Below are 18,363 nucleotides of genomic sequence, written 5' to 3'. Positions count from 1 at the left end.
GCCAACTTCCCAAATGATTGTATATAATTAATTGTCTAAATCCGCACTCTTCTGTTACTTTTTTTGGTTTACAAATATTTGGAAATATTTTTAATCTTTTATAGATCTTAAGGGAGCTAGCTCAATCGCTCTAAACTATTAATTCAAATTTTATTTTTGTAATCGATCACTTTGAAATTTGTTGAAAATGACGATATAGTACGAAAAAATGTTTAACTAATGATAGATTTCATAAAATATGCTTTCTAATTCCTATGACAAATTAGTTTATTAATGAAGATTAATTTAACGAATAGGTATAGTGTAGTGTGTCTAACTCTATAAAAAAATATCGATCTTTACTTTTCTATCGTAGGTCCAAGTGTACGTTTTATACTAGAGTTGGATGAACTGCGTACGCCTAGCATAGAAAATTACTCTTATCAATGATGTTGGCGCCGTGGAAGGATATCAAATTAATTAAAGGTCTCTTAATTAAATTGGGCTGCATAAGAGTAATTGGATGATCCATATGATGGAGCTCCCAAGATCGAGCTACATTGTAAAACTAATGAAAATTAAGAATTGCAATTAATTACACTCTTTATTCCTTTTGTAAATTCATATAATTAATTTTTTGGAAGATTGAAAATTACTTAGTTTAGTTTCGTATGAGAGTTGCATAGAGGAGTTCATTCCAAGTATCAGGAACTCCAGCCAGGCACCAGTGGCTGCAGTCCATGTCCCGGTGACCGCCATGACCGAAGACCGACGGATGTGCATCTTTTCTGAGCTGTGAAAGGGCTGTGACATTCAGCAAATAAACTGCAGGGTTTGAAATAGAATGCAGCACTCTTTGTACTACGAGCTCCGCCGGGTGTGAGCCTGCTGGATACTGAGGCCCAACCATTGGTTGGGTTTGGCCCTCACAGTTCTTTGCAGTTGCCTCCCCCCAGTCACTTCCACTAAGGGAACATTATATATAGAATCGGTTCGATCATTTGAGACAAAGTGTTACAGAAAAATCTAAAAATATGAACATATAATTGTGAGAAAATAAGGTAATTCAATATTTGTTATGCCAGGACTGGATTAGACTAATTAAACTACAATTATATTAAAGTACATTGAATTGAACTATATTTTACTACTTACAATTTTAGAGCTCTCTAATAGGACTTAAGCAATCAATAATTTTTTAAATTTGTGCTTTGGTGATTGGTATAATATCAGTTTTTTTTTTTTGCCGCTGGTATAATATAAGTTTAATCGAATATATACAAGTAAATACAGTACATATCAAACGAATCTTAATTATGATGTTGAATTAGCCAGAAGTTGCCTGGACATGATAGTCATGCAAATCTAGCACTGTGGGGTACAAATATATATAGCTAGCTAGTTTGATTCACTAGGCCCTGTATGGAAATATGGTTGTTTAAAGGGTAGTCCATATATAGCCACATAGTGAATATATATTCACTGACCTCTAAGCCCACCATATCCAACAAAATGATTCCATATGGATAAATTATCTCACATATTATACTATTAAATTGTTAATGTAGGAAAAAATTTTGCTGCAGTAATTGCAATGCAATACCCTCTCACACAAAGTGGGGTGTGACCTACACATGTGTGGGTCCCACCTCACTTTTCAGTAAGTGGGGATCACATTGTGACTACTCCATTCAAGAATTTTTCTACATTCAGCTCAGAATTCAGATCCAAAAAATAACGAATAATTCGCATCACCAATGATTTAGATTAAATCTAAGAACATTGTCATGATGAATTAATGTGTATGTAGAGGGGACTAGGGAGTCTTACTTGTTATGATCTGGAGAAACCCCTTGAAAGATGACTCTTGTTTTTGTTGGGTCCAAATAGGTGTCAACCCATGTAGCCCATGTGTTGAGCCCATTCTCATATGCAACCAAGCGATCCATGTCTTTGTAGGTTCTGTTCCCGTCTTGAATTAGATCCCAACTGCAACACATTTACCTTCATTGAATACAATGCTTAATATCCAATTAATGGGATATTGCTTTTGTTTTTTTTTTTTTTGGGTCTGATCAATTTGCTTAATTAGCTAATACTGCACAATAAAGTCGAGATCTTACGGCTGCTTCCTGTCAGTGTGGAGCCACCAATGCCACGTGTTGAAGATCAAGAGGTCCATTTCCTTCCACAGCTTCCCACTTTCCATAGAGTCAAGTTTAAGTACTCTCCCAGCAGTTGTGGCTATTGTATCAACCAGAAATGCATTCCTATAGAACATGATCTTAACATTGTATGCCTGCCAATTATTAATTAATTGTGGAACAATTAATGAATTAAATTAAGTGTTAATTAAATGTCGACCTATTAAAATTATAATTTTCATCATTCACATGCATCAAGCTCGAATAATTAATCTTTGATTTAAAATAGCTGGTACACCAATAAGTAAGACAAAATTGTCATCATTCACTTGCACTAAGCTTAACTAATCTTTGATTTTAAAAAAGAGCTGATGGTAGACTTATTAAACATTATTGTCATCATGCATTTTCGGTTGTTCAAAGAAACTCATCATTAGGTACATATCTTGGAAAGACCCTATCAACATCAATGAGTCATATATATGCAACATTTTAGTTTTTAAGGTGAATATTTTTTGTTTCTAGTTTTAATGAAATTTCATGTCATCACACTCATTTTCTTTATCAACAATTTGTGCAAATAATCATAGTTTGTCTTGGTCAAGCCCTATTATCCATATATATATGTGGCTATCTGCATCCAAAAATGCATTAAATTAAAGAAGGGAATAAAATTTAGAAGGTTAAATTGAAGATAAATTAAATAATGACGATTCTCACTGGGAATGTGAATGTGGATAGCCCTCCAATCCTAGTCAGTGTATACTGGTCCTGTGGCTTGGCTTTGTGAAGCATGCAAGTGAGTGACTGCCATTGGTTCAAACCCAAAGAGTCCCCAACAAACATGATACTCTTCCCTCTATATCTTTCCAAGAAATCTCCACCGTTGAACCTACATCCATAAAACTGAATTGATTCAATCATATATATCATGAAGGACCACTTGAGAAAAACCTTTTTAATTGCTTGTTGTAATTGAGCATATATCAAGATACTAGCTGTAATTTTGAGGACAACATGTATGAATGAAGGTAACCCATCGACAACCCTATCTCTATGTTAAAGAGTTCAGCTTGGATGTGAGAACCCAACAAAACTTGGGGCCCCTAAATGTGTCTTCCTTCCTAATTTTTTTTTTAATTAAATTACATTTAATTGCAAGCACAAAAGTTTGAATCTTAACCATTTTGATACAAATAATGGTAGTCGATCATTTTTAAAAATGGAACATGACTTAGTTGGCATTGATATGATACAAAAAAATATGGTATATCTAGCATTAATTGTTGAATGGTAATGATGACTATACAAGAAACATACATCAATAAAAAGAAAATTAAGCAATAAGAAATATTACGATTATAGAATGTTTAAACAAAAAATTATTTAATTAATTTGATCGCATGATGTGATATGTCAAGTGTCTCATTAGTAGGCATTGTAAACACTAGATCCTCCATGTCCATATATAAGCTCTAACTCAAATGGTATTGAGTGGTGAGGAACTAGACATATATATAATACATTTTACCAAAACAAATTGTGATGACCACTGTTTTTGAAACTTGAAATATATAGAAGAGAGTAATTAAGTACCTTGTTAAGTTGCATTCATTGGGCTGCCATCGAAATTTGAGATAAGATGTGTCTGGACGACCATTCAGAAGGCAATCGAACTCTCTCTCTATGAACTCGCAGTCTGACGATGAATGATAATAGAGAGGATATGATACATCATACACCCACCTCCCTTGGAAAACATCACATGATGGTGGTCCTTTACTACTTCCAACTACTCTTCCTACCTTGCTAGAATGCTGATAAGGATCATGACTATCTCCATGTACATGGTGCATAAGAGAGACCACCATAAGTACTATTTTTCTGATAATGCCAAAATTACCCATCAGATCAGAGAGAGAGACAGAAAGAGAGGTAGGAGGGTCTCACAATGTATGTGACTGAGGGGGAGGGAATGCATGTGTGTTAGTGTGTATATGTGTATATGTAAGCAATGATGAGAGATGAAATACAACCCAAAACAACGTACTGAAAGAAAAATCAGTAGGTTTGTGATTTGGGTTCACTTTTTATTTATGTATAAAATGACAGATGGGTAGATGGAAAGAGATGAAAAGATTAAGTACTAGGGCATAAAAACTTAAAAAGTAGGCGAGTATATTACTATATGCTGGTTGAACTGGGATAAAAACTCAAAATTAAGGGCCTGTTTGGTATTCTATTTAAAAACTATTTTTTGTTTTTAAAAACAAAAAAACAAGTTTTAGTCAAGAAAACGTGTTTGGTAGACCATTTTTAAAAACAATTTTTAGAAAAAAATTCAAAAACATGCCTCTTTTTAAAAATAATAAAACATCGTTTTTCTCAATTTTTTTTTACACTTCCTTTTTTCTTAGATGTCATCATTTTTTAAATTTAAAAATTGTTTTCAAATTTCATACCAAACACGTTTTCAAATTTTAAAAATTGATTTTGAAAACTCACATTTAAAAAAAAAAATCTTAATTTTTGAAAAAAAAATTTGAGTAGGATACCAAACGGGCCCTAAGAAACAAGCTTTGTTTTCTTCTTCTTTGTGACTTGGATATAGAAAATGTCCTCTTTACCCCCATTACTTTACTTAATTTTACTAATAGATTTAAAAGTCAAGGATATGTGGTAATTACATTACCCCACTTCCAATCTATCCACTATCCCACATTTTCTCTATGTATAATAATCAACCTCCATTACATTCATGATGAATGTTGTAACCCCATCTGAATACAATATATCCTCAGTTTTTAATTAAGGGGTTGGTGGTATTATATTGTTTTGTGCCAAACAAAGAGTTTAACCAAAAGCACAAGAAATCGATTAGAAAAGGAATTGCTTACTGGAACACTAAAAGCCATGACCCCCCTATTCATTTGAGTTGGTATATAAAGAATCATCCTATTTATAATTATATTAGGAATTATTTGGAAGGTCCTTTGCTTAGATATAAGTACTTTCTACTTAAATTTGAGAGCGACCGTCTGGGTTAGTCTTTGTCCTTTTTTTAACTTTCTCTTCTCTTAGTACACTTTTTGATTAATTGGGATTCAACTATATATCCACTCTATTGACAAAAGAACCAATGTTAAATAGCATCAATACTAAAGAACCAATGTTAATTTCTCAGAGCAATGTCTTTCGTGAAGGAATTTACCAAGTTTTCATAGTATTATTTATACTTATTTTCCAGATATATATGTGTCCGAAGTCTTTGTTTTTTTAATGAAAAAAAAAAAAAAAGACAACCAATTAACACAGACATTACATTTTAAAAACGCCTGCTAAATTCTCTAGTAAGAAAGGTCCAAAAGAGGATCAAAAGTCCAATTATTAATTTCTTTCAAAATCATGTATGCAACTAGGGATGAAAATTTTTCCTGTCATATTGAATCACAATATATTCAAATCGACAAGTGTAGGCATACATGATCTATGATTCATATAAGAATCTAATAATATATATAACATATCATACTCTTTGCTTATATTGTTTTATATATGATGATATTCTTCTTATGTTCAGAATTATATGAGCTGCTATTTAATTATATTTTTATCAATATAAATCCTAATTAAATAGTATGTATGCTTCTATTTAATTTTATGTGCACATCTTGTACACTTTTTAGTGGTTCATCATGGTCTCTGTATTGGTATCTTTGACTTGACAGAAACAAGAGCAAATTAATGACAAAAAGTAAAAACAGACACAAAGGGCATAACTGAAAATGCACTCTTTGCCATTTTCATTCATTAAACTATGTAATACAATCACTAGCAATTGCTTCTAAAATTCATTTGAGCTAATATTTTATATATAGCTTTGACATAATAAGCATTATTATTTCAATTTTTTATTCCTGCACAGAATTTTTTATTGCCTATTTTCCTAGTTACATAATTCTCTGGAGTGTACGTAAAGAATTAAGGAACTAATTTAATTTTCAGTAAGAGCTGCATAAAGAAGCACATTCCAAGTGTCAGGAACTCCAGCCAAACACCAATGGCTGCAGTCCATGCCTCTGTGCCCACCAAGCCCATAGACAGAGGGATGCCCATCTTTTCTCAGTTGTGAAAGAGTTGTGACATCCAGCAAATGGACTGGCTTTGACATGGTGTGCAGTACTTTCTCTACTACTTGCTCTGCAGGATGTGCTTTATAGGTTGGACCAGGTAGTGGTTCTGATTGTGCATTGCAGTTTATTGCTTGAGGGTCACCCCAGTCTGATGCACTGTGACAGCAAAATGAGTCTGATTAATTAGAAGCTATATATGAGAAATTGGGTTCAAGTCTAATTTTATGAAATTTGTCAAAAAAATTTTTCCACAATGTTTACAGAAAGTCCAAAAACATGAGCTAAAATGTTGTAATTTGGTCTCTACATATTTCCCTTTTAAGAATATCAATCATTAAACAATCACTCCAAAAATTTAAACTGTTAAAACAATCGTACCTTCTCTAGAGAGGATGTCTTTAATTTTTTTGTTTAGCGAATGCATAGAGTATGACTTGATTCATGTATAAAATCCTATACAAAAACCACGTCATCCTATATACATTTGCAAAACATAAAAAAGGTATGGATCATTCAATTCACACCTTAAATTTTCTAATTAATAATATATATCAAACTAATACTCTTCATCCTTTCCGAAAATGCAATCACATTATACACATGTATATAATTGGACCCCACAAACTTAAGTTGGTAGAAAACGAACCAACAATATATTCAAAGTCACATGGAGCGATTGTGTTAGTAAAGAAGTAATAATAATTAAGTTAAAAATTTTCCTTTGAAATTTTCTAACTCAATATATAAACTGGAACTAACACTTATGCTAAAGAGCCAACTAGAATAACTAGTACTTAATTATAAACAATACTTGGGTCACCCCTTGGGGGTATCTCAAGGTCACACCACTTCTCCAAATTCTTATTTCGGCAATATCGACGTATAATCGAAACCGTTCACTTTTTAGATAACATATTAAAGATCATCTCTACAAAAAATCAAATCAATCGGAAATCGTTTGATTATATAACTGTTGTCAATTAAATAGAAAAAATAGATGGTTTTCAATTAAACAGTGTTTTTTTTATCAAACCGTTGATTTTTTCTATTTAATTGACAACAGTTATATAACCAAACGATTTCCGATTGATTTGATTTTTTGCAGAGATGATCTTTAATATGTTATCTAAAAAGTAAACGGTTCCGATTATGCGCCGATATTGACGAAATCAAAATTTAGAGAGATGAGGTGACCTTGAGATACCCCCAATGGATAACCCAAGTATTGTTCCTTAATTATTTGCCTTTTTTCATTGAAAAGGCTCAAATGGGTCCATTTGCACATGAACTACACTCATTAGTACGAAAGGCCCAAAAAAGAAGCCTTTGCAAACCAAGACTTCACTACAAGAATATTGTCAATAGATATCACCTATTTTATATCAGATTTGAATGTGACTGATATTATAAAACTTATAATATCAGATAATTTTTTAGCTGATTTCTAAACTCTATTAGATATCACATGGTTTTTTTCAACTGATATATAATATTTTCTTTTTTCTAAGAACTTATAAAGACATCAGTATAAATTGTTAACTGATATCTTAAAACAACACTTATAATTTTTTATCCTAACACTGATATGTAATGTATTTTTTCTGACTTAAATTTTTTTGTCCTACTCCCAAGTCCCAACACTTACACATATACAGATATACTAAAAATTAAAAACTTAGGTCTATCTCTCAGCTCACTTCTCTCTCTCTCTCGCCGTCGCCTCCTCCTCCTGCCCCTTCTCCCTCTGGTCTCTGTCTCCTCCAACACCCAGCCAAGGACCCGATTCGAACCCTAAATGTGTCAAACCCATTTCCAGCGATCCATCGTTTCAGACTCGAACTCACTCTGAGTCTCTCAAAGCTCAGACACGCCCCCGCGTACGCCTCCCTAATCTGCTCGCTCGATCTACCCAGTCGCCAGTGGCGGCCATTGCCTTGGTCGCTCGTGAAGCATCACCCCTTCTCCGACTTTGGGTTGCGGCGTCGATTGGAGGTTCGAAAAGTATGTGGGTTTCCATTCTCTGTCTTCTAATTCTGTTAGTTTAGGTTTCTAAATTTCTTCAATTTAAAGGGATTTCTTAAAGTTAGGGTATATATTCCTTAAATTTCCGAGATCATGGGGCACGATTGAGGTTAGGGAAATTACTTCCTTCGGTTTTTCTTCAATTTGAAGGTTTTAATATTTATCAGTTCCATGAATTTCCCACGGAACTTTCTCTATTTTGCCCCCATATAGATCACTTGAGGAATATATAAATATATTACTGCTCAATTTCTCATTATTCCTTCATGATAACCATATGATACTTATGGGTCAACTTTATAGTTCTCCCCTAAGTTGATTGATTAGTACTGTTACCTATATATTATTATAATTGTGAGGCTCTTTTTCTTTTCAGTCATTGATACAACCGAGGGATTCATACATGAATGGTGGTCTTTATTTTACGATGTATATGCCTCCCGTCAGTTGAAGCATCAAGATGAGGCCAAGGCAGAAGCATCTGTACCTAAGGTACCTGATAATTTGCTGAGAACTATTTTGAAGTACTTGTTTTGCCAGGTTTTGGTTGTAAGATGGTGCATCCTATACAACTATTTTTCATTCAATTTTCAGGCTATCCCAATGAGAGAGAATGAACAACAAAAGAAACGTCCAAGAATGCCACCTTCACCAAACAACCAACAGAGGCCTCGAAAATGTCTTAAGGGTACTAACTCTAATAAGATGCTGGGGCAACCATCTGGAAATGTCAATAAATTGAATATCTCTAAGTCAGTTGCAACCCTTTCAAGGTATTCCTTAAATTGTTTTTGTAGCTCTGCATTATTTCAGAGACCAGTGTCATTTAATTTGAACTCATTCATACAGGTCATTTGGATCCTCCAGACCCATGTCCATGTGGTTACTAAGGCCTGTGTGATAGTGGTTTAATTTCTTATTTTTCATTTTTAATTAAATACTTGAAAGAAAATAGAGAAGGAAAGAAGATAACACAATGGTGGCTAGGAAATTTGCCTAAAATGCAGAGCAGTGTTTCCCTTTTGTTAACATTTTCCATTCCTGTGTCAGCCATCGACATCAACAACTTCCCAAGCATGCTCAACAGCAGGTTGTGAGAATATTGTCTAATCTATCAACTTATCAAGTCGCTCTAATAAGAACCCCAAATTGCTAGTTACGTACATTGAAAATTTAAATATTCAGGTGCAGGACAACAGAAATGGCATTAGCTTGGGCAGGACTGTCACTGTGGATCCTATGCTTTATGGAATGCAAAATGCCATACTCTCAGTAACTGGAGCTCAGGGTGCAGGTTTGTTTATGTTGTTAGGATCACATTAGGAATTATAGTGCTCAGCGCTGTGAAATTGCACATATCAGATAATATACATGCTGTTATTACACTGAGAATTAAGGAGATAAAGTTAGAGGATTTTCATTGTTCTGTACAACACCTTGATTTCTTTCTACATGTATCTACTACCTCCTGCTATTTTTATCTGGCACCAAAGCTGCACACTTTGTCCTGAAGTAATTATTTGATCCTATAATTCAATTCGGTTATATGGTACAGGTCACACTTGTGTTTTAAATCATGAGATCTGGCACTTTTGCTTTCTTAAACTGGGCATGATGGTTGTAGAAGTTTGAAAGAGGAAACATAGTCATAGAAAGAGAAGTGTGTTCTTTGATTTAATTACATCATGTAGGTGCATGATTTCGTTCTGTTTATGTTTTCAGGTACGAGTGCAGTCAATCATGGACCACTGACTATAAGGCCTTTAAAAGTGAGTGGTGTATTAAGTACTTGTCCATGCGAACTCTTTTAGCATCATTCTTAGGCTAATTATCTGAAGCTGATAAAATTTCCCCTGGTCTGGGTCACCAGGTATTAAACTCAGCTTTGCAGGCTCCAAACCATCAGCAACAGATTCAGATGACAGGAGAACAACAGCATCCACTTTTGGGTCAGGTACTGCCTTGTATACCTAAAAAACTGACATTGTTCCTGGAAGTTATGTTAAAGAGAATTATGGGGAAGGTTGGAAAGGTTACTGGAAACAGTGACTTTTAACTTCCAGGTTTGTATTGCATGTGAAACAGTGTGATTTTTTATGTGAAACTGCATGCAATAAGTATGCCGTACCATCACCAAAACCTTAACATTCTTGTCTTTTCACTTCCCAATTCTTTCTGTCAATCGATGTTATTATTAACTCAAAGTGATGAAAAGGAACACTCACATAACTAATGAGCAAGCTAATTGCACATCAATTTTGGGTATGAAAACGGGGTTGTGGCTTGGTTTTGGGATGGGTCTGTGGCTGGGTTTTTGGGATGGGTATGTGGCTTAGAGCAGTTTCCTGTGGATTTTGGTTCCACTGATTTTGTGGGTGGTGTCTGTATTATTCATGGAGATGAGAATTTGAGGAGGGTGATGAAGTTATAGAACTTCCCACGGGTATTATTGGCTTTGGAGATGGAAAAGGGGCAGTAATTGACAATGGCACAATCTTGGCATATCTTAACCTGGACATTTATGATTCATTTACGAAAAAGGTAGATAATGCTCTGTTAGTTCACATTCATTTGGATTTTGTTGTCTAAATTCTTACATTGGTATTTCTTGTTTTTTTTTTTTTTTTTCTCAAAAAAACTTACACTGGTATATTTGATAAATAAGATATATTAGCCTGGCAGCCTAACCTGAAATCGCTTACTGTCGAGGAGTAGTTTACATGTTTTGAGTATTCCAAAAAGTAAATCATTAGCTAATACTTTTTCATTCTATTTTATTGATTATATTGTTAGTTTTTGTTATATGCATTGGTTACTTACTTTTTCTTCCAAATCGCTAATTTAAGGTCTAAACAATAGAAGTTTTGCTTTACTTATATGAAGAGCAGTGAGACTCGTAGAAAAATACCTTACTTTTCTTGTGGTTTTTTCTTGCAATGTTGATAATGCATTTCCAGTTGTGAAGTTCAATTTTAAGAATTCCGTTACTCTGATAGTATATCCTCAAGTTATTTAGTGATTTAATTATTTATTTTGTGATCCATAGAAAATGGATTTTATCCCAAGCTGTCTTTCCCTGTTTGCTTAAGATTAATAGTGTTTACAACAAGGAAAATCAAATAATCTTGAGGGTTGATGTTCTTGAGGCATTGCTAAGGTACAATTATATACCCTGTATTTGGTTTATTTTGTTCTCTCTAATGGGATATAATGTGTGTGAGGTTTTGGTTTCTCATGGCCTGACATGTATATAGGTTTGGCATAAGTCCAAAGTGTTTATTCTCAGACTAGTTTCTTGATGGAGTGTCTAACAAAAGTCTTCTAGGCTTCTATGTGTTCAGTAGTTCTATTGGCACTGTTGTATTCTATTGGAAAACAATGCCATGCGGCCCCTAGTCTTTTTAAGTCAATGTTGTGCAAATGAAGCTGCATTATAAAATTATGAAAAAAGGAAGGTAAAACCAAGCTGTGTAGAATATTTAAGATAAATGTAGGATAGGAATCTTGAGTGTTCTTAGTTTCATGTATGTCTATTTCTATGTCAATTCATGTATTTTTGCCTTTATTTACAAGTGTAAGTGCTATATTAGATGTCATAAAAAACATGGCCCATGTCTCTGTTAACCTTGTGTGGTTTTGTCAATTAATCTATGATTTTGGATACTTGAACCAGCTGCATGGCCCAAGATTGTATTGCCTTTATGTTGTTCATACATTTGGATTGAATACTTGGAGTATGAAGTGTAATGCAATTGAATCTAATCTGATATGCCTTTTGTCCTTTTAAGTGGTTCATTAAGTAATGTATACGTACTGCTCAAATTTTTGACTAAGTTCAACTTGAAGAAACTGCATCTTTGTGCCCTTTTAATTAAGTTCAGGTTACCAATTGGTCCAAACTGCAGCTGGAGTAAAAAGGCAACCTTATTTATTCTTTATGCATGTTTAGTTGAAAATTGAGATGAATAAGGCATGCATGTAGTCAGTATATAGGACTTGTGAGATCAATGAATTTGTGGTTAAATTTGAGAATATATATTCATTTGATGTTTTCAGTGGTCCAATCTGAAGATTAAGCGAAGCGGATACACACAAGATCAAATAGATGAGGTGCGGGTGGAATGGGGAGATTTGTGAACTTCAATTATCTTGAGACCGACAAGTTGGTAGGTGGTGTACGTTTGCCTTTTTTGTGGATAGAATTTGATGTCGAGCATGTTCATATTTTGCAAAGCATGGAAGAAGATTGAAGATTGGTGCTTTTAATTAGAATACATGCTGCCATGCCAATATTTTGTAAATGGTGGCAAAAGTTAGAACTAGCTAGAGACATAGTGCTGATTTGCAGATTAATTAGCCTAGGTGCTGCCATGCTAATATTTTGTACATGTGGGCAGCTTTAATTTGGTATATTACAACTTGTGTTTTGGTTTTGTAAAGGTCTTCACAAGCATGTTTTGGTTATCTTATTAGATATTTGTACTGTAAACCTTTTGGGGCAGCTTTGAATATTGTTATTGGTAATTATTGAAATATATATATAGAATGAGAATGAAAGATTTTGTGTCTGCATAAATTTCTGGCCATTTCAATTTACTGGCTCAAATTTATGTATTGATATCCTTTTTAGGTGAAAAAAAACTGATATATAATGTACATAACAACTGGTCTAAAGGATGTTTTGATATCAGTTTTGGACTAATAATTGATATTTTATAACGCTTTAATATCAGGTTCTTTCTCAGATCTGATATAAAAACAATATTTAGATATCAGGATCTATTCCATACCTGATATTGATATCAAGATTATATATATCAGATTCTACTATAGACCTGATATTGATACTATAGTTTTATATCATATTCTACCTCAAACCTGATATTGATATCGGGTTATATGTCAGTATTAGTATCCAATACGATATCTATTGACCAATCCTGTTGATACTTGGATTTTATAGATATCAGAAATAATATCAAATTGGATATCCATTTCGTATTTAGGATATCAGGTTGAAAAAGAAAAATGATATATAAACAACGTTTACATATCAGTTTAAAACTGATATCTAAAATGTGAACATTAGATATCACGACGCGCTATATCAGACGGCTACCCAAATAGATATCAGTCCACGACTGATATCTATCGACATTTTTGTTGTAGTGCTTCGACAGTGAAGCAGCTAGCTAGCTAGAGGTACTTACTTGCTATGATCTGGGGAAACACCCCGGAAGAAGACCTTGGTGGTTTTTGTGTTGACATTGGAGTCTACCCATGTAGCCCAAGTGTTAAGTGCTTCCTCATATGCAACCAACCGATCCATGTCCTTGTATATTTTATTCCCCTCTTGAATCAAATCCCATCTGCAATAACACATGTATAACCAAAACCTCAATAACTTGCACAAGAATATTAAAGGTACCACGTCCATTAGTTGAAATTTATAAAATTGAGATAAGAATATATTGGTGCCTTAGTACTACTCCTAAACAAATACTAAATATATTAAGGAGCTAGTTGAGGTCCTACGGTTGCTTTCTTCCCGTGTGAAGCCACCAATGCCATGTGTTGAAGATCAGTACGTCAATTCCAGTGCTCCACAGTTTCTGGTTTTCGATTGAGATTGAGTCAAGCTTCAGGACTCGCCCATTGCTGGTGCCTACAATGTCCACAAGAAAGGCATTGCGGGAGAACAACACCTTAAGATTGTATGCCTGCAAGTTGTTCAAATGTTGGTGTTCATGATGCAAGTGACATGATCAATCTGTCAATAGAAAATCACATCGAAAACTCTACTCATTGTCAATTGATTTTAATCAGATGTTCTAATTTTAAAATGATATTCATTAATGTCAATTGATTTTAATCAGAGTTTCTAATTTTAAGATGATATGCATCAAAGTCCAACAGCCACACATGATTCTATATATATAATTCATCAAAATTTTGGCCCAGTCACACTATATATGGAGGTGTGTTGAGATTATAATCATACATTTAGATATATATATATATATATATATATGTACTATCACAAGCAATAAATATAATGAAATAAACTATTTAAATCATATTAATCAACCACATTGTAGAATGTAGATCATATTCACAATCAATGAAGTTGTCAATATATAATGTGGTTATTATATATAGCATTATTGGAATATATGAAGCCATATGGTGTAGTGATCTACATAGCATGAAAGTACAACTTGGATAGATCCATTCTTCAAATTTTCCAATTAAACGTTTATAATCCCAATCATCATATTTAATTGACTAGTTTCACATGGGAAGCAATTATTACTTTATGGACCAAAGTGAAGCAAACATAGCTAGCTGTTTGGAACTGATCCCAAACAATGTCCATATATAGGAATATATAAAAACTGATCTAAGGCATGTTTAAACATGTTCTTTTTCAATTATTATATGCATTAACATATACAACACATTAATGCATTAAAAGTATATCATGAGTTGTCTAATTATAAGAATCAAACTAATATTGTTTCACTGTGTGAAGTTGGGAGGCAGTGATAACCTCACCGGAAATGTGAATGTGGAGAGTCCTCCAGTCCTGACCAATGTGTATTTGGCCTCTGGAACAGCTGTGTGAAGCATGCAAGTGAGTGACTGCCACTGGTTCAAACTCAATGAGTCCCCGACAAACATGATGCTTTTCCCTTTAAATCTCGTCAAAAGATCACTACCATTGAATCTACATCATCAAAATTTTGTACATAAATTATGTTGTCAAACTATAAATCACAATCATAAATTTAAATATTATTCTATTTCATTAACACTCATGATTTACAGTTTTATATCATAATAAGAAAAAGTTATTCCCTCTTTATAATATATACATACGTTGTATGTATACATTAATATTTTTTTTTATACAATAAATCTGAATCATTAATTATTAAATTGATTTTTGACTAAATATATGCTTCATATTTATTAGCACTATAAAACTATAAAACTATAAGACAATAATTTTATTAGACTGTTTGACAAAGAAACATTACCCATATAATAGTTTTAGAGGACAAAAATATTAGTGGATGAAAGCCACTTAACAACAGCATTGTCTATATATATGCTAAATAATTAGGTGATTAGAAGTAGTTGGCCAGTAGTGGACGTGTCATGCAAATCAATGCATTGATTAATTTGGCAATTTAATCCAATCACTTCTTATCGATAATTAAGATGGCCTAAGAAGTTCATCTCAGTTTGTATACGTTGTATATTTTCATGTTCAAATCAAGAAATTAAATGTCTCATCAACTAAGTAGTCTGTGATCATAATTGAGAAACAACATTCTGTAACTCCATATATACTGCAAGGTTATACAACTTATACTCAATATGTTTCGGAGTTTCACGCGTACTAATTGTACACAGCATCCACATCGATCTATACCACATACATATAGGAACCCAATTTGGTCCTCATTCCTCAACCAACAGCTCATCTATTAGCAAATGAACTGGCTTTGACATTGTGTGCAGCACTTTCTCTAAAACAACTTGTGCTGGATGTGAACCTCCTTGATAATGTGACCCCAGCACTGGTTTTGTTTGGCCCCTACAGTTCTCTGACTTTGTATCACCCCATTCTCTAGGACTATTAGCAGAAATAGAAGGTAATTAATTAAACGGTAATTAGTGTGTGGAAATTAAAAATAATGCTTATGGCTATTTGATATCTATTAGACATGTGATTTTGATGAGATTAATCCCTAATTTCTAAACAAGAGGCTGGTGGACTCATTAGTCCAAGAGTCACTAGAAACAAAAGTTGGTGCAAGTTGTGCAATTGCAACTGCAACTGCAACTGCACAATTGAAAGATTTGATGATGACAAAAGTGGGCTCTATCGGGTGATTCTCACATATAAACATGGTTCAGATGAAATTTTCTATGAAAATGTTTTATATTAATCTTATACAAGAAGTTTTCATATGTAAAAAATTCTCATATAAGATTCTAGATTCTTATATAGAATCTTGTTCGGACAAATTTTATGTATAAAATTATTATATAGGATTTATGTACAGGCTTGCATTCGGACCAAATGTGAATGTGAGAATTTTCTTTACCTATTTAGTGACCAAACTAGACATGGCTGATTGGACTTATATAGCCCGGCCCAAGCCTACAAATTTTTTTAGTATATTTGGTCATGGCCCACAACCAACAGCCGCCAAGTAGAGCCCACACAACATACCACAGTCCAAATGGGCTGGCTGTTATTTTAGTCCATAGGAGACAAAATTATTACTTTTTGGTTTAGTCCTAAATCGACCCAATTATTACTTACTTCATATGATCTGGGGAAACACCCTGGAAGAAGACCTTAGTTTTAGCAGGATCCACAGTTGAGTCCACCCATCTAGCCCATGTCCTCAAAGCCTTCTCATATGCCACCATGCGATCCATGTCTCTGTGTGTCTGCCTCGCATCAACAACAAAATCCCACCCGCAATTTCATGCCACCAAAACACATTATATGCATATTACTTGTAATCATGTAGCCAAAAGAAAAGGATTAGTCTAACATACGGTTGCTTTCTTCCAGTGTGAAGCCACCAATGCCATGTATTGAACACCAAGACATCAAAAGTACTCCAAAAATTTTCATTCTTAATTGAGTTGAGGCTTAGAACACGCTTCCCACTTCTCTCACGTACAATATCTACTAGAAACGCATTGCGCGATAACATGATCGAAACATCGAATGCCTAAAATTAATTGCAATTCATGTGAATGAGCATTTTGATAAATACTCCAAATACACACTCTAATTCAATAATCTGCAAATCCAAGAAAATGCATGCAGAGAAGGAAATTAAGCTAGGTGTAGGCTTACAGGAAAGTTGAATGTGGAAAGGCCTCCAATCCTGGCTAAGGTGTATTTGGCTTCTGGTACTGATTTGTGAAGCATGCATGTGAGGGACTGCCATTGATTTAAGCTCAATGAGTCACCCACAAACAACATGCGCTTCCCTCTAAATCTTCTTAAAAAATCCCTTCCGCTGAACCTACATATATTAATGTTCCAATATTAATATAGGTGTTTAAGATAATCAATTAACACTTAATTTCATTAAAATTAACAGTTTTTTTTTCTTTTAATATTCAAGTTTCAACAATTTTTGTCTTCTTACATGTAAATATGTAATGAATCATTTTTCCTTACAACTCAATCGTCACTGATTATAAAAGAGGAAAAAAGAAAAAGAAATGAATACGTGCTACTATTCCATTAATTGCTATACAATGTAATTGGCTGGGACATAGGATCTTCAATTTGTTGATCCTCAATATATCCTCATATGGTGTGAAATGTTTTAGTCACACATACGTCCGACATTAGCAAAATTCTGTAGAACTCACCACATATGGAGTGAATCCTACAGAGATGTTTATTAGTGTCGGACGCAGTGCATCAAACTCAAGAACAAGAGACTACTTAGAAGAAGATGAAGAAGAGAAGAAGAGAGAAGAAATTAAGGAGCTTTATACGTACCTTGGTGTGCGGCATGAAGTGGGCTGCCATCTATACTTGAGATACTCATTGTCTGGTCTTCCATTGTTTTGGCATGTAAACTCCTTCCCAATGAAGGGACAGACTGTTGGATTGTAGAGAGGATAGAAGCTGTCATAAACCCATGTCCCATGAGAAAGGTCACACCCACTACTGTTCACTGCTACATCTTTCCCTTGTAATTGCTGCTGCAAAAGACACAATATCAATACTATTGCTCCAGCAATTATTGTGGAATTAGCACCCATGCATGTGTCAGAAATGAGAGCTGGATAGAGTCTTAGTTCGTTAGAACCTCAAATGTTGCTAGCTACTTCAATTTAAATGGTGGAGAACCATGCGTTTCGAATATTAATTCTACGTTTGTCTCTGTTATTTTTTCTTAAATGATTTATTTAAGGGATTTAAAATAATAAAGTGAAAATGCGACAACACATGGCCACATGCTTTTGCCCAGTCTTTTTTTAAACATTTATTAGAAAACTTTAATAAACATTTATTGGTGACAGTGATTTTGCAA

The 18,363-nt window shown here is 33.9% G+C and overlaps 3 protein-coding genes and 1 long non-coding RNA gene across 6 annotated transcripts; 2 read left to right on the top strand and 2 right to left on the bottom strand.

Moving 5' to 3' along the window:
- Window positions 1-488: 488 nt before the first annotated feature.
- On the bottom strand, window positions 489-4,165 carry LOC147286846 (protein trichome birefringence-like 43). The gene is made up of 5 exons (XM_086242700.1): window positions 3,720-4,165; window positions 2,844-3,015; window positions 2,103-2,278; window positions 1,810-1,968; window positions 489-944 (listed from the first exon to the last, which is right to left on the bottom strand). Exons 1-5 carry the CDS (start codon window positions 4,028-4,030, stop codon window positions 641-643), a joined length of 1,122 nt encoding a protein of 373 aa, XP_086098826.1. The 5' UTR covers window positions 4,031-4,165; the 3' UTR covers window positions 489-640.
- A 1,703-nt stretch (window positions 4,166-5,868) lies between these two features.
- Window positions 5,869-18,175, bottom strand: LOC147286843 (protein trichome birefringence-like 43). Of its 3 annotated transcripts, none has more exons than XM_086242702.1 (6): window positions 16,617-16,851; window positions 15,657-15,920; window positions 14,834-15,005; window positions 13,814-13,998; window positions 13,489-13,647; window positions 5,869-6,412 (listed from the first exon to the last, which is right to left on the bottom strand). In XM_086242702.1, exons 2-6 carry the CDS (start codon window positions 15,719-15,721, stop codon window positions 6,118-6,120), a joined length of 876 nt encoding a protein of 291 aa, XP_086098828.1. In that variant the 5' UTR covers window positions 15,722-15,920; window positions 16,617-16,851; the 3' UTR covers window positions 5,869-6,117. The 3 variants fall into 3 exon arrangements, with proteins under 3 accessions (XP_086098828.1, XP_086098829.1, XP_086098831.1); XM_086242703.1 differs by having other exon boundaries at window positions 15,724-15,920; XM_086242705.1 differs by lacking the exons at window positions 15,657-15,920; window positions 16,617-16,851 and adding an exon at window positions 17,826-18,175.
- On the top strand, window positions 7,466-9,324 carry LOC147286845 (uncharacterized). The gene is made up of 4 exons (XM_086239230.1): window positions 7,466-7,478; window positions 7,949-8,257; window positions 8,655-8,770; window positions 8,873-9,324. Exons 1-4 carry the CDS (start codon window positions 7,466-7,468, stop codon window positions 9,188-9,190), a joined length of 756 nt encoding a protein of 251 aa, XP_086095356.1. The 3' UTR covers window positions 9,191-9,324.
- On the top strand, window positions 9,334-10,421 carry LOC147286844 (uncharacterized). The gene is made up of 4 exons (XR_015122094.1): window positions 9,334-9,368; window positions 9,464-9,572; window positions 10,001-10,047; window positions 10,149-10,421. It is a non-coding gene; the product is annotated as an uncharacterized LOC147286844 (long non-coding RNA).
- Window positions 18,176-18,363: the final 188 nt, after the last annotated feature.

This window comes from Dryas octopetala, chromosome 4 (genome assembly GCF_963921425.1).
Source record: "Dryas octopetala chromosome 4, drDryOcto1.1, whole genome shotgun sequence".
Classification (NCBI taxonomy): Eukaryota; Viridiplantae; Streptophyta; class Magnoliopsida; order Rosales; family Rosaceae; genus Dryas; species Dryas octopetala.
Note: the sequence above shows the minus strand (reverse complement) of the source record. Positions and strands in the feature narration are given on the sequence as shown.

What these genes read in the sequence shown, in the direction of transcription:
- LOC147286845 (XM_086239230.1), top strand. An exon ending in GTCGATTGGAGGTTCGAAAA is followed by an intron (nt 8,258 to 8,654) that starts GTATGTGGGTTT and finishes TTTTCTTTTCAG; the next exon opens with TCATTGATACAACCGAGGGA. An exon ending in CAGAAGCATCTGTACCTAAG is followed by an intron (nt 8,771 to 8,872) that starts GTACCTGATAAT and finishes TTCAATTTTCAG; the next exon opens with GCTATCCCAATGAGAGAGAA.
- LOC147286846 (XM_086242700.1), bottom strand. Translation starts at nt 4,030, where the DNA reads ATGGGTAATTTTGGCATTATCAGAAAAATAGTACTTATGGTGGTCTCT. An exon ending in AATGAATGCAACTTAACAAG is followed by an intron (nt 3,016 to 3,719) that starts GTACTTAATTAC and finishes TTATGGATGTAG; the next exon opens with GTTCAACGGTGGAGATTTCT. An exon ending in TATCCACATTCACATTCCCA is followed by an intron (nt 2,279 to 2,843) that starts GTGAGAATCGTC and finishes AATAATTGGCAG; the next exon opens with GCATACAATGTTAAGATCAT.
- LOC147286843 (XM_086242705.1), bottom strand. Translation starts at nt 18,091, where the DNA reads ATGGGTGCTAATTCCACAATAATTGCTGGAGCAATAGTATTGATATTG. An exon ending in CACACGGGAAGAAAGCAACC is followed by an intron (nt 13,648 to 13,813) that starts GTAGGACCTCAA and finishes GTGTTATTGCAG; the next exon opens with ATGGGATTTGATTCAAGAGG. An exon ending in GTTTCCCCAGATCATAGCAA is followed by an intron (nt 6,413 to 13,488) that starts GTAAGTACCTCT and finishes TTGCTGTCACAG; the next exon opens with TGCATCAGACTGGGGTGACC.